This window comes from Carcharodon carcharias, chromosome X, assembly GCF_017639515.1.
Source record: "Carcharodon carcharias isolate sCarCar2 chromosome X, sCarCar2.pri, whole genome shotgun sequence".
Taxonomy (NCBI): Eukaryota; Metazoa; Chordata; class Chondrichthyes; order Lamniformes; family Lamnidae; genus Carcharodon; species Carcharodon carcharias.
In genome coordinates, this window is record NC_054507.1 from 11,174,789 (window position 1) to 11,190,140 (window position 15,352).

At 47.4% G+C, this 15,352-nt stretch overlaps 1 protein-coding gene across 1 annotated transcript in view; it reads right to left on the reverse strand.

Moving 5' to 3' along the window:
* Positions 1 to 1,228: 1,228 nt before the first annotated feature.
* Positions 1,229 to 15,352, reverse strand: part of LOC121273203 — a 74,399-nt gene continuing 60,275 nt past the window's right edge. The window contains exons 7-12 of the mRNA XM_041180195.1: positions 13,620 to 13,746; positions 8,913 to 8,993; positions 7,754 to 7,823; positions 5,164 to 5,291; positions 3,001 to 3,047; positions 1,229 to 1,499 (exon numbers count right to left, since the gene is read on the reverse strand). Coding sequence (XP_041036129.1) covers positions 1,458 to 1,499; positions 3,001 to 3,047; positions 5,164 to 5,291; positions 7,754 to 7,823; positions 8,913 to 8,993; positions 13,620 to 13,746 — 495 coding nt within the window. The 3' untranslated portion in view covers positions 1,229 to 1,457. The remainder of the gene's footprint in view (positions 1,500 to 3,000; positions 3,048 to 5,163; positions 5,292 to 7,753; positions 7,824 to 8,912; positions 8,994 to 13,619; positions 13,747 to 15,352) is intronic.

Sequence of the window (15,352 nt, forward strand, 5' to 3'; positions counted from 1 at the left end):
GGCCCACAGCGCCTCATGTTTGCCCAGTTTCGAGTTGCTAGATCTGTTTGAAATCTATCCCATTTAGTATGGTGGTAGTGCCACACAACACGATGCAGGGTATCCTCAATGTGAAGGTGGGACTTGATCTCCACGATGACTGGGAGGTGGTCACTTTACGATACTGTCATGGACAGATGCACCTATGGCAGGCAGGTTGTCTTTCCCTCTTGTTGGTTCCCTCAACACCTGCCTCAGAGGGAGAGGGAGCGAGGGACGCATGCGAGGGACAGAGAGCAAGGGATGCATGCAAGAGAGGGAGAGGGAGGGAAGCATGCAAGAGAGGAAGGGAGGGAGAGGGGCGAGGGATGCATGCAAGAGAGGAGAGAGGGTGCAGGGGATGCCCGCGAGGGAGGGAGATAGAGTAAAGGGTGTGTGCGAGGGAGAGAGAGAGTGACAGGAAGAGAGGGATGCGCGAGAGAGGGAGGCAGGGGAAGAAGGTGAGGGGTGTGCGCAAGAGAGAGGGGGAGGGAGGGAGGGGGAGGTCAAGAGCGAGGGGTGCGCGAGAGAGAGAGGGAGCAAGAGAGTGAGGGGTGCACCTGAGAGAGGGAGGGAGAGAGCTGCACGAGAGACCAAGAGTGCGAGCATGAGGGGGGAGAGAGAGAGAGAGAGAGAGAGTGGGGGGAGGGGAGGGAGAGGAGGAAAGAGAGAGAGGGACAGGAGAAAACCCACAGAGAGGCTTTGCAGGGGTAAGAGGGAGGAAGGGAGAGGTCAAGACACAAAGTTACATACAGAGCGAGTTTATGAGGCATGTCAGAAAGTAAGCACAATTGGGTTTTGCTGTCATCATAAACCTGGAGCACTAAGAGTTTAGTTTGGAAGTCAATGGTAGATGGGCTATATGTTTTCAAACCTCAGGCCTGGTGAACAGAGACAGCTCCATCAGCACTAACTACCTGAAAAATTGGAAATCTAGGTCAAGCAATACAATTTAGTGGCACCTGGGACTCTCCTGATCACTCAGTGATCGAATCCCCTCCCTGGTGGAGTTTGGAGTGGCACAAGGGTCAAGTCCTCTGATTGCTGACTTCAACGCTTTCTGTATGTGCAGTAATAAAAAGGAGGCCTTGCATTTATATATAACACATTTTATGTCCACAGGATGTCCCAAAGCGCTCTACAGCCAATGAAGTACTGTGGAAGTGTAGTTACATCATGGAATGTAATATTTACACAAGATGAGAACAGATGATTTTGCAAAAGTCACTTGAAATAGCATCAGACAGGTTCCAGTAAGACAACTGAACGTTTCTATTATAAAATGATTCACTTAGCTGACAACATGCAAGTCCGTTGACTGACAATTTAGTCTTTCCACCATTTCAATCAGTGCTTCCTGCAGCAACAGAAACTTAAAACCAGTAGCACAAATTCAACTGCAGATCCAAGCCTTGTCTAAAACAGTAGTGTCTTCTCCTTTAGGTTCCCTTCTCAGTTGTCTCCACGACAGAGGAAATGGGCTGAAAAACGAGGAGGTGAATGCGTGGTTAGAGAATGCCGAATGGCCTTCAACTTGCATAACACGGAGACGTCCCCTCGATATTTCAGTACTTCAATCCCCAAGTGGCAGGAGTGTATACAAGCAGCAACTTGCCAACACTCCATGCTGCTGCTGTGTCTGTCTGCATCAGGACAGTGCCCAGCATAATGGGCCTCATATCAATCTATACCAGTGCTACTCTGACACAGTAAGAAACATTCTGCTGAGGGCTGCTGTTAGAACACCTTGTGCAGGCAGGGCCAATGGAGCCTTACCCTGGTAGTGCTCGGCAGAGTGATGCAGAGACAGGTTCTCTCTGCTGGACCTGACCCTACAGCACTGGGTGCTCCTCACACAGATTCAGTTACCATTATGGGGGGATGGTAGCACAACGGTTATGCTACTGCATTAGTAATCCAGAGGCCTAACGCTCCAGAGAGGTGAGCTCAAATCCCACCACAGCAGCTGGAAGAATTTAAATTCAATGAACAAATCTGGAATTAAAATAACTCAAAAGTAATGATCATGAAACTGCCCGATTGTTGTAAAAACAACACTTTCCTTCATTAGAATGTAAGAGTAGGGAGGTTATGCTGGAGCTATATAAGACATTAGTTAGGCAGCAACTTGAGTACTGTGTGCAGTTCTGGTCACCTCATTACAGGAAGGATGTAATTGCATTAGAGAGGGTAGAGAGGAAATTTACAAGGATGTTGCCACCCAGGTTGGGAAAATTGCAGCTATGAGGAGAGATTGGATAGGCTGGGGTTGTTCTCCTTGGAACAGAGGAGGCTGGGGAGAGATTTAATTGAGATGTACAAAATTGTGAGGGGCCTGGACAGAGTGGATGGGAAGGGCCTGTTTACTTTAGCAGAAAGGTCAGTGACTAGGGGGCATAGATTTAAAGTGATTGGTAGAAAGATTAGAGGAGAGATGAGGAAAGATTTTCCACCCAGAGGGTTGTAGGGGTCTGGAACTCACTGACTGAAAGGGCAGTAGAGGCAGAAACCCTCAACCCATTTAAAAGGTGCCTGGATGTGCACCTGAAGTGCTGTAACCTGCACGGCTATGGACCGAATGCTGGAAAGTGGGGTGAGGCTGGGGGTGCTCGTTTTTCGGCTGGCACAGACCCGATGGGCCGAGTGGCCTCTTTCTGTGCCGTAAACGTTCTATGATTCCAAGTCCTCCCAGGGAGGAAATCTGCTGTCGTTACCTCAACTGGCCTACTTGTGACTCCAAACCGACAGCAATGTGGTTGGCTCTTAACTCACCACTATTTACTCAAGGGCAATTAGAGTTGGGCAACAAATGTTAACCTTGCTGGTGGCACACTCATCCTAGGAATGAATTTTTAAAAAAAGCTCCTATTTTTCGTTTGCCCTCTACAAGGAGATGGCAAAAATCACTCCGGGATTTGCAAGAGGGGAGAGGAGATTGCCAGACTTTCCAGGTGTCACAAACTTATCAACCCTGACACTCACAGACTGTAGTGGGAGGCCAGACAGCTCTTTCACTTTAGGTGTCATACCTGAAACAGAAGCACAGAGGTTAGTGCTATGGTCATACTCTGAATGATACAGCGCAGCACACAATAGGCTCTACGTCTCGATTAAGGATCCCGCATGCCTTTTAACCATCTTCCCAACTGATTCCACCACCTTCTCTCCGGCCTCTCTGCTCCTGCACTCGCTTGAGTTCATATTGCCTTATCTCCTATTAAAATGTAGCACTTCACACTCCTCCGTGTTCAATTTTACCAACCAGGTGCCTGCCCATTTCATCAATCGGTCAACACCCTTCTGAAGTCTGTTCCTATCCCTCGCATTGTTTACTGAAAAGAGCAGGGGAGTGGGATTTATTGGATAGCTCTGTGGATAGAGCTGCACAAGCACCATAGGCCTCCGTCGGTGCTATAATCATTCTAAGCTTGGAAACACAGGGGTTGGAAATCTGCAGCAAAAAGACATTCAGTAAGCCAGCGGAAGAGGGGACAGCAGCTGAATCAACATTTCAGGTCCTGAGAATTTACCTCGTTTCGCCTATGTAGGTACTGACTGACCTGCTGCGCTCAGCCCTTCCTGCTCTGCATCCAGACAGCAACCTGCTCAGTAAGCTAGGAGTCTGCAAGCTTTCAGGCTGCAGTAGCTCAAGGGCTGACTGGAGGATCGGTGCATCAGAAGCAGGGCCCCACACAAGTTCTGGGAGCGAGGCACCTACAACTGCAACCAGGCTTTAACTCACATTAACGGCTAACAGCACAGAGCTGCCAGCAGTTAGCTCTCAGTGCTTGGATAGGAGTGGGAGAAGCAGGGTGCAGGCAACCTACATCCCCTCATCCGCGATGCTGCAAACTCCGACAAGAGTCCACTGCGATGTTCCTTGTGCTGATCTTGAGCTAGTGGCTTTCAGACGATATAACTGAAAATAAAACTCAGCAATCCAAACGTCAGAAAGCCACCACATTCACAGAGTGAGCATTGAGACATGCAGTGTTTTTGCATAGTAAAATGTTTCAAAGTGCTTCAAAGGAGAGGGGTCAAAGTTTGACCCTGAGCAACAGAGGGAGATATTCGGTCAGGTGACCAAACGCTTGGTCAAAGAGGTCGGTTTTAAGGAGGGTCTTAAAGGAGGAGAGTGAGGTAGAGAGGTGGAGTGGGATAGGGAGGGAATTCCAGAGCTTGGGGCCCAGGCAGCTGAAGGCACGGCCGCCAATGGTGGAGCGATTAGAATCGGGGATGCTCAAGAGGGCGGATTTGGAGGAGTGCAGAGATCTCAGAGGGGTGAGGGGCTGGAGGAGATTACAGAGATAGGGAGGGGTGAGGCCATGGAGGGATTTGAAATCAAGGATGAGAATTTTAAAATTGAGATGTTGCCAAACTGGGAGCCAGTGTAGGTCAGCGAGCACAGGGGTGACGGGTGAACAGGACTTAACATGAGTTAGGATATGGACAGCAGAAGTTTGGATGGGCTGAGGTTTAGAGGATGGGAGGCTGGGCAGGGGAGCATCGTCAAGTCTAGACATAGCAAAGGCGTGGATGAGGGGATCAGCAGCAGATGAGCTGAGACAGGTGAAGTTACAGAGATGGAAATAGGCAGCCTTGGTGGTTGAGTGTATATGGAGTTAGAAGCTCACCTTGGGGTCAAACTGGATACCAAAGTTGTGAAATGAACAGTTTGGTTCAGACCCACAAGAGTGCCAGACAATACAGCAGCCCCCAATGTCCCCCTCACCTGTGAAAACCCGTCCCCCCAATCTCGAGACAACCCCCACCACCCACCATCACTATCTACTCCCTCACCCTCACTGCCTGGCAGCAACTACCTCTCAATCTGGCTGAAGGAGGGGGGAATTCAAACGCATGGTCCTGCCATTCAAATCAGCAGCACCTCCGCGTTCCCCAGCCGCTGGGTCTGTCGTCTCCCTTCCACTTGCTCCCGGCAAATGCCGGGGCCAGTGCATTTGCTGAATGATTAACGGCGGTAATTTCCCCGGTTTGTGAACAGACTGATCGATAACAAGCCAATTCACACACAGGCTGCAGAAAATAAAGCCAGGGTGAAACAATTGACACAACAATGTCCCCGCTAGTAACACATCATTTCCAGTGACTGCTTGCAGTCGCCAACTCTCCTCTCACCCTTACCAATTCTCCAAGGCCGAACAAACGGAATGGATCCCACACGCGTACTTGAGGAGAGCTGCTCTGGAAAAGACTTGGGAGCTCTTACCCCAGCTGTAATATTGTGGTTGTTTTCATATGCTGAAACAGAACTAGAGATGAGACAACAATGAAATTCCTGCTGCTCCAGCTGCAAAGCCTTTTAACTGCTACACAACATCAGCTAAATTCAAATTCCAATTAAAACAGACATGGTGAATTTTTGCATATCCCACAAGGAGTGAATTAGTTACTATTGGCAATTAGAACACATGCATTCAGCATCCCCCATCCAGGAGAAGTACAGCATGGGGTTGATATAGAATATCGATGGACTGGTCAGGTGGGTAGAAGAGTGACAAATGGAGTTCAATCCAGAGAAGTGTGAGGTAATACATTTGGGGAAGGCTAACAAGGAAAAGGAATCCACACTAAATGGTAGGATACTGAGAAGTGTAGAGGAACAGAGGGATCTTGGAATGCGTGTCCATCTAATGGGTAATGGTCGATGAGTCTGCTTTGACACACAGGTTACTCTTATGATTCTGGACAGATGCATAAGGTGTTTAAGAAGGGACACAGGATACTTGCCTTTATTAGCAGAGGTCTAGACTATAAGAGCTGGGAGGTAATGCTGGAACTGTCTAAAACACCAGTTAGGCCACAGCTAGAGCACTGTGTACAGTTCTGGTCACCGCACTATAGAAAGATGTGATTGCACTGGAGAGGGTACAGAGGAGATTTTCCAGGATGTTGCCTGGACTGGAGAATTTTAATTATGAGGCAAGATTGGATCGGCTGGGGTTGTTTTCTTTGGAACAGAGGAGGCTGAGGTGAAGTGTATAAAATATGAGGGGTCCAGGTAGAGTGGATAGAAAGGAGTTATTAACCTTGATTTAAGGATCCATAATCAGGGGGCATAGATTTAGGGTTTAGAGGGGATTCAAGGGGAATATCTTTCACCCAGAGGGTGGTGGGGATCTGGAACTCACAGCCTGGAAGGGTGGAAAAGGCAGAAGCCCTCTGTTCCAAAGAAAACACCCCCATCCTGCCTAATCTTTCCTCATAATTAAAATTCTCCAGTCCAGGCAACATCCTGGAAAATCTCCTCTGAAACCTCTCCAGTGCAATCACATCTTTCCTATAGTGCGGTGACCAGAACTGTACACAGTGCTCTAGCTGTGGCCTAACTGGTATTTTAGACAGTTCCAGCATTACCTCCCAGCTCTTATATTCAATGTCTCAGCTAATAAAGGCAAGTGTCCCGTGTGCCTTCTTAAACACCTTATGCACCTGTCCAGAATCATAAGAGTAACCTGTGTGTGGAGGCAGACTCATCGACCATTACCCATTACATGGACACGCACTCCAAGGTCCCTCTGTTCCTCTACACTTCTCAGTATCCTACCATTTAGTGTGAATTCCCTTTCCTTGTTAGCCTTCCCCAAATGTATTACCTCACACTTCTCTGAATTGAACTCCATTTGCCACTCTTCTACCCACCTGACCAGTCCATCGATATCTTCCTGCTGTCTCCAGCTTCCTTCTTCATTATCAACCACACGGCCAATTTTTGTATCATCTGTAAACCTCTTAATCATATCCCCTACATTCCAGTCCAAATCATTGATATACACCACAAAAAGCAAGGGACCTCATACTGAGCTGTGTGGAACCCCATTGGAAACAGTCTTCCAGTCACACAAACACCATCGACCATTACCCTTTGCTTCCTGCCTTGGAGCCAATTTTGGATCCAACTTGCCACTTTGCCTTGGATCCCACAGGCTTTTACTTTTGTGACCAGCCTGCCAGGTGGGAACTTATCAAAAGCCTTGTTAAAATCCATATCGACTACATCAATGCATGACCCTCATTGACCCTCCTTATTACCTCCACAAAAAAATCCAATCATGTTAATCAGACATGACTTTCCCTTAACAAATCCATGCTGACTGTCTTTGATTAATCTGTGTGTTTCCAATTGAAGGTTTATCCTCAGAATTTTTTTCCTAATAATTTTTCCATCACTGAGGTTAGGCTGACTGGTCTGTGATCACTCGGTCTGTCCCTTTCTCACTTTTTAAACAACACTAGCAGTCTCCAGTCCTCTGGCACCACTCCTGTAGCCAGAGAATTTTGGAAAGTGATGGTCAGAGCCTTTGCTAATTCTTCCCTGGCAAATTTTAGCAGCTGAGCATACATTTCACCCAGGGCTGGGGATTTCTCTACTTTCAAAGATGTTAAAGCCCTTCCTCTCTCACTATCTGAATTTAATCTCAGGTTTCACACTCCTCCTCTGATTGCACTTTACCGTGGGGCTGTTTGGTCAATGTGAATTTAGTTTGAAAATGATCAGGCGTGAAACCTCTGCTTATTTCATGGGTCTGTCTGCCAGGCTATTGTGAAAGTTCTCTGTAAGCATTGGTACTTTGTGCAGCTGCTTACACCAAGTTCAAAATACACAGCTTGCAGGAGGAGCAGAGTGTCAGAAGAAGACAAACACCGCAGGTCAGACACACGCTCCCAGCAACAGATAATCCTCTGCAGAGTCAGTCCATACAAGGCTAGTTACCTGGCTTTGATGCAGTTTTTGTTTAGATTGGTGTAGCCATAGATGAAAGTTCCAGGTGATTCATCCTCATCTGCAGGGCATCAGCAAAATAAAAAAGTTAGCAACAAATTCCAAATGCAGTTAATAGCTCCAAGATCAAAGCTTTATGCTCCTGTACCTTATAGTGCCAGCAGTGCACAGGCCAAAATGGCGTGACTCATTTATCCCTGCTTATTAGCCAAGGTGAAAGCACCTTGCATCGATACACAGTTAAGGTAGTGCCCACTACTGGTAAAGATTGAAAGAAGAATAGATACAATTCACTGTGACCTGGTTTAAAGGCTGAATGCTACTGGAAGACAACTTCAGCAAATGGAGCTCAGAATAAGAGATAACTCTCTATTTCTGGGCAGCAAAATTCAAAGGTTTAACCTACTGCAGATTTTCAGTGAATAGTTCCTGTCCCATGATGTGTGAAATTGTTTTCTCTCTCTTTGCCCCCGCCTCTCAATTTGACTGCACCCAATCAAGTTTGGATGTCTCAATTACACTATCATCAGATGTGACCCTCTTCCCCGCTGCCCTTCTCCTCCCCTTCCCTAACCTCCTCTCTCCTATCTGTGCTCCCCTCCTCCTTACCCCACTCCTCCACCACCGTCCTCCTCCTACCTCCCAACCCTCCTGCTGCTCCCCACCTTCCTACCCCAACTCCTCTACCACCCTCCTCTTCTACCCCGCCTCTTCCCCAGCTCTTCCATACTGGCTCCCCCCGTCCTACTCTTCCTTACCCCTCTCCACTCGCCCTTCTCCCTCCTCCTACCCCACCCCCTCTGTCGTCCTTTTCCCCTTCCCCTCCTCTCGTCCCTGAATCCTCGCTCCCACCCTCCCCCCTCACTCCCTTGTCTTTACGCCCATCCCCCTTTTCCCCTCACTCTTCCCTTTGCCCCTCACTAACCCCCCATCCCCTTGCTGGAGGGGTAGCTGGTTTTTGAGAGGGCGCAGTGCTGAATGGACTGGCCCAGCGACACAGACATGAGTATTACAGGAGGGTGTTGCTGGGCTCGAAACCAGTTAAGAGTTTGGGGCAGGGGTGGAAAGGTGCAAGAGAGGGGGGCTTACACGAGGTATTCCATGTGGGCAGGGGGAACTCAACATGGTAGCAAAAAAGTCCGGCACCGACCTTTCTCCCAGTCTTCCTCAAGTGGGGGGCATTGCCAAGTACTTTGAGGAACGTCACAGGGTTTTCGCTGAGCGCTGCTCACTGTGAAATAAGCAGATGATTACTGGCAAGTATATTGTGAAAACTGTGAAGATTACCATTCCACAATCTCTAAGAGCTGTTCTAGCTTCACATCACACATGAACAGGAGGCTGTCATATCCCTGGGGGATAAGTATTAGGCGGTTCGAAGTTAGCTGATCTCATATTAGGCCAGTGATAAATAGCCTCGATCTCCCCCAATCAGCCAGGGTTCCTCTTCTCAATTGCTAACCAGCGACATCTGCTGGAAGTAGTGAGCATTGCCTGAAATATCTTTCATGGTTAAATAGTCTCCCATAACTTAGGTGAAGTGCTGGCAGGTTGGCTTTGGCCATTGGGCTGGATACCAGGAAGAGCCAACCATGTAGAAGCTATCATTTGGGCTAATGTCCCAGTCCACATACCCAGCAGGCTGCTTCACTTGCACCAATCCTCTTAATTCAAATAAGCTCATCAATCAATCATTTTTTGAAATGCTCAAGTGACTGGTACTGTTAATATTATTTAATTTACATTACAGACTCGCGCACACAACCTAAGTTGACACTCCAGCGTAGTACTGTGGGAGTTCACAGAATCACAGTGCAGAAGAGGCCCTTCGGCCCATCGAGTCCGCACTGACATGTGAGAAACACCTGACCTACCTACCTAATCCCATTTACCAGCACTTGGCCCCATAGCCTTGAATGTTATGACGGGCAAAGTGCTCATCCAGGTACTTTTTAAAGGATGTGAGGCAACCCGCCTCCACCACCCTCCCAGACAGCACATTCCAGACCGTCACCTCCCTCTGAGTAAAAAAGCTTTTCCTCACATTCCCCCTAAACCTCCTGCCCCTCACCTTGAACTTATGTCCCCTCGTGACTGACCCTTCAACTAAGGGGAACAGCTGTTCCCTATCCACCCTGTCCATGCCCCTCATAATCTTGTACACCTCGATCAGGTCGCCTCTCAGTCTTCTCTGCTCCAACGAAAACAAGAGCTGGCTTGGGGCTATTGGATGGGCATTAAACCCACAGCCTCAACTGGTTTCACTGCTGTTTCAAGTGAATGCAAAGGATCCCACAGCAACTCTCAGGAGCGCAGAGAGTCACAGTTCCTCTGTCAACCAACACCAAAACAGATCTCAAATTCCAAAAATGCTAGAAGCATTCAGTAGGTCTGGCAGCACCTGTCGAGGGAGGGTTAAACATTTCAGATCAATGGGCTTCCATCAGGACTCAAATACATGAACTCATCCAGGGTTTCCCAAACTGTGGGTCATGACCACCCCCCCCCCCCCACCCACCCCCCTCAAAGGCAAGGCTTTAGGCTCATGGGCTCCGGGGCAGCAATGGCTACCGTGGAGCTCAGAATGAAGGGCAACAGCTAAGGGCCCCCTTCAAATCCTCGCTTTTCTTTCTATTGGTGGGCGTGATGAATGGAATGCTTTCCTAGACCGGGCCTACTGCAGAAAAGAGAGGCTGCCAAAAGGTGTTTATCTTTCGTAGAAACCCTGCGTTTTCATCAACTCCGTTAACACTCAACTCCTGCACCCTACCCCCACTCAACAGCTCCCCCCCACCCCACCAAACCTTCACTCTGGGGCCTCTCAAACTCTGAGGCATTAAAATGGGGTCAAAGCGGGAAAAATCTTGGGAAGCACTGAACTTTTTAAAATGTATTCATTCATCCATTCACGGGGTGTAGGTGTTGGTGGTAGGGTCTTGCACGCTGTACGCAGAAGAGCTGCCAGGTTTGCCTGCAAAGCAGCGATTGCATTTAAGAAGTAATTAAGCACTCCTGCCCTCCACCCTATTGCAGACCTTTCCCTGCCTCCCTTTTCTTCCCTGACACTGTGTTTCCTTAAATGCTGCTCATTTCGAATCCATTCCTGTTCTGATGACAGGGCCATCGAACCAGAGCGTCAACTCCATTCCTCTCTCCACAGATGCTGCCTGACCTGCTGAGTGTTTCCAGCGCTTTCTATTTTTAAATACCCAGCACCTGCAGCAATTTGTCTTTAACTGAGCGATTGTGAAGTTGTGTGCCAGGACATTAGTTCTTTCAGTGAGAATGAGTGGGCTGGTTTAGTCAAACTGGGCAATCTAAGTAACTTCACCTAAGTATTTCACCTCTTTTCTATTTTTACTTAGTTCTATTGAAGAGTCATATGGACTCGAAACGTTAACTGTATCCCTCTCCGCGGATGCTGTCAGACCGGCTGAGTTTTTCCAGCTATTTTCATTTTAATTTTTATTTTAGGCTAAGTAACTATTACTTGAGAGGCCCCAGGTTTACCGAATATGACCTTCATTTTGCCAGATGTCCAGCCCAAGGACTTTGCGTTTCCAATTAGAAAACATTAGGCACATCTGGGAGCTGATGTCACAGGTACCATTGGTCCTAGACCTATGCTGTGGAGTCTGTCCTGCCTGGCTGAGAGATAACTATCTTAGAGATAAATATTCACTTGGGAAATATCATTGGTGACTAATAATGTAACACTAAGGCACTTTTTCCATTAGTAGGGGGGTCAATAACCAGGGGGCATAGATTTAAGGTAAGAGGTAAAAGGCTAAGAGGGGAGTTGAGGAGAAATTTTTTCACCCAGTGGGTGGTGGGAGTCTGGAACTCACTGCCTGAAAGGGTGGTTGAGTCAGAAACTCTCTTAACATTTAAGAAGTATTTAGATATTCAGATAAAAGTAAAATAGTGCAGATGCTGGAAATCTGAAACAAAAACAAAAATAGCTGGAAAAACTCAGCAGGTCTGACAGCATCTGCGGAGAGAACACAGTTAACGTTTCAAGTCCGTATGATTCTTCGTCAGAACTCTGATATAGATATTCACTTGCGTTGCCATAGCTTCCAGGGCTATGGGCCAAGCGCTGGAAAATGGGATTAGTGTAGTCAGATCTTTGTTGACCGGTGTGGACATGATGAGCCAAAAGGCCTCCTTCTGTGCTGTAAACATCTATGAGCCTATGGCTAAAGGAGTCCTTTAGGAGCAGAATAGCCATTTCAGATGGTGACAGAGGCAACAAGAAGGCCTGAGCTGAGATCAGGCTTGGACGTTGCATTCGCACTGGAGTGTGATTGAGATAAATGCAGGAACAGCAGTCACAGCACAGTCTGTACAGATTCTTGGTTAGCAGGTGGTTCTGCATAATGCAGACACATCCTCTAGGTAGCTGCTGGTGACCCAAAGTGCAAACGTGCTCCTCTGATGAAACAAAACCCATGACACAGAGATAAAAGCAAAGAACTGCGGATGCTGGAAATCCAAAACAAAAACAAATACAGAAACACCTGGAAAAACTCAGCAGGTCTGGCAGCACCTGCGGAGAAGAGCACAGTTAACATTTCGAGTCCTCATGACCCTTCAACAGAACTAAGGAAAAATAGAAAAGGGGTGAAATATAAGCTGGTTTAAGTGGGGGGGTGTGTTGAGACAAGGAGAGCTAGGTAAAGGGCCAGTGATAGGTGGAGATAACCAAAAGATGTCACAGACAAAAGGACAAAGAGGTGTTGAAGGTGGTATATTATCTAAAGGAATGTGCTAATTAAGGGTAGAAAGCAGGACAAGCAAGGTACAGATAGCCCTAGTGGGGTTGGGGTGGGGTGAAGGAATCTAAAAAGGCTAAAAGGTAGAGATAAAACAATGGATAGAAATACATTTAAAAATAATGGAAATAGGTGGGAAAAGAAAAATCTATATAAATTATTGGAAAAAAACAAAAAGGAGGGGGAAAATCAGAAAGGGGGTGGGGATGGAGGAGAGAGTTCATGACCTAAAGTTGTTGAACTCAATATTCAGTCCGGAAGGCTGTAAAGTGCCTAGTCGGAAGATGAGGTGCTGTTCCTCTAGTTTGCGTTGGGCTTCACTGGAACAATGCAGCAGGCCAAGGACGGACATGTGGACATGAGAGCAGGGTGGAGTGTTGAAATGGCCATCGACAGGGAGGTCTGGGTAATGCTTGCGGACAGATCGAAGGTGTTCTGCAAAGCGGTCACCCAGTCTGCATTTGGTCTCTCCAATGTAGAGGAGACCACATTGGGAGCAGTGAATGCAGTAGACTAAGTTGAGGGAAGTGCAAGTGAAATGCTGCTTCACTTGAAAGGAGTGTTTGGGCCCTTGGACGGTGAGGAGAGAGGAAGTGAAGGGGCAGGTGTTGCACCTTCTGCGGTTGCATGGGGAGGTGCCATAGGTGGGGGTTGAGGAGTAGGGGGTGATGGAGGAGTGGACAAGGGTGTCCCGGAGGGAACGATACCTACAGAATGCCGCCGGGGGGGTGAAGGGAAGATGTGTTTGGTGGTGGCATCATACTGGAGTTGGCGGAAATGGCGGAGGATGATCCTTTGAATGCGGAGGCTGGTGGGGTGATAAGTGAGGACAAGGGGGACCCTATCATGTTTCTGGGAGGGAGGAGAACCCACGACACATCTGATTCCTCCAGCTACAACCATCGACATCCATACAGCTGCAATCACCACCATCGAGAGCGTGCAACAACACACACACCCGACAGCACGCCAACACACTGCAGACTGGAGTGCAATGGTCTAGCCAGGCTTTGTATGTCGTGGCCCTGCCAAACATACGACAAAGTACTGAAACCACCCTACAGCTTGGCATGTTTTCTTACCAAAATCCTCCTCAATAACCTTCTTGTCTGCACAAATTGTGATGTGGTGTTTCATCTCAGCTTTCGGGATCCGGTGTCTTGCATTAAAAGGACAGGACTCTAAATTCCGAGCTTTGTCTGGAAAATTCTGATGGTAAAGTCAAAGCAGGAATAACATGTTCAATTCCGGACCACTTATACAAACATATGAATTAGGAGCAGGAGTAGGCCACTCAGCCCTTCGAGCCTGCTCCGCCATTCAATAAGATCATGGCTGATCTGATTGTAATCTCAAATCCACATTCCCACCTACCCCGATAACCTTTCACCCCCTTGTTAATCAAGAATCTATCTGCTTCGGCCTTAAAGATAGTCAAGGACTCTGCCTCAACTGCTTTTTGAGGAAGAGAGTTCCAAAGACTCACAACCCTCTGAGAAAAAATTCCCCTCATCTCCATTTTTAAATGAGTGACCCCTTATTTTTAAACAGTGACCCCTAGTTCTAGATTCTCCCATAAGAGGAAACATTCTCTCCACATCCACCCTGTCAAGGTCCCTCAGGATCTTATATGGTTCAATTAAGTCGTCTCTTACTCTTCTGAACTCCAGTCAGTCAGTCAGGCAGCCGGGGCGGGGGGGGGGGGGGGGGGGGGGGGAGGGTGTGTGTGTGTGTGTGGCAGAAAGAGGGGATAGCCTGTCTAGCCTTTTCTCACAAGCCAACCCGCCCATTCCAGGTATTAGCCTGGTAAACTTTCTCTGAACTTCTTCCAACGCATTTATATCTTTCTTTAAATAAGGAGACCAATACAATGCAGAGTACTCCAGGTGTGGTCTCACCAATGCTCTCTACAACTGAAGCATAGCCTCCCTACTCTTGTATTCAACTCCCCTCACAATAAATTATAACAGTCTATTAGCTTTCCTAATTACCTGCTGTACCTGCACACCAGCCTTTTGTGATTCATGCGCAAGGACACCCAGATCCCTCTGCATCTGAGGTCTGCAATCTCTCACCATTTAGATAATATGCCTCTCTTTTATTCTTCCTGCCAAAATGGACAATTTCATATTTCCCCCACATTATACTCCATTTGCCAGATCTTTGCCCACTCACCTATTCTATCGATATCTATGTACGTTCTTGAAACTCTTGTATCCACACACACTTCCTGCCCACAACCCTTTGTTTGGCGGGTCACCATTTTCTCAAGATAGAAGATACAAATAGTAAAAACATTCAGAACGAAAATCCCAATGTCAAATCTTGGCAACACAGCTCATTTGAATGACTCAAATTACTCAATGCTTTCTCACAAGAATTTCAGCCTCCATTTTTCACTCAGTAAAAATTCTAATGCCCAAATTAAGCTCTAAAATAAAAAAGTGCATCTTTTGCAGTGATATAATTAGGTTTAACCACTATTTTCCAAAGTCCCCAAGGCTTTTACTCCAAAGTTGCAGCTCTCCCAAAAGCCTGGGCTCAGGCTTAATACTTCTGCCAACAGCAGTAATTCTGTTAAAAGCAGATCCTTGCAGGCTGTGTATGCAATTTTCCAGGGCTCATTTGTAGCAATTAGCGAGCTGAATTATAGAATCTGACAGAAGTATTGCCACAAAATCTATTTGGCAGTTCTACAAAATGATTTGTAGAAGTGCCAGGGTGCAGATTTCAAAAGCTTTTGTTGGTGTCGAGTGAAGGTCAAACAGAGAGAGAATGGCCAGGATTTCATGGGGCCTGCAGGGGCAAGCTGCAG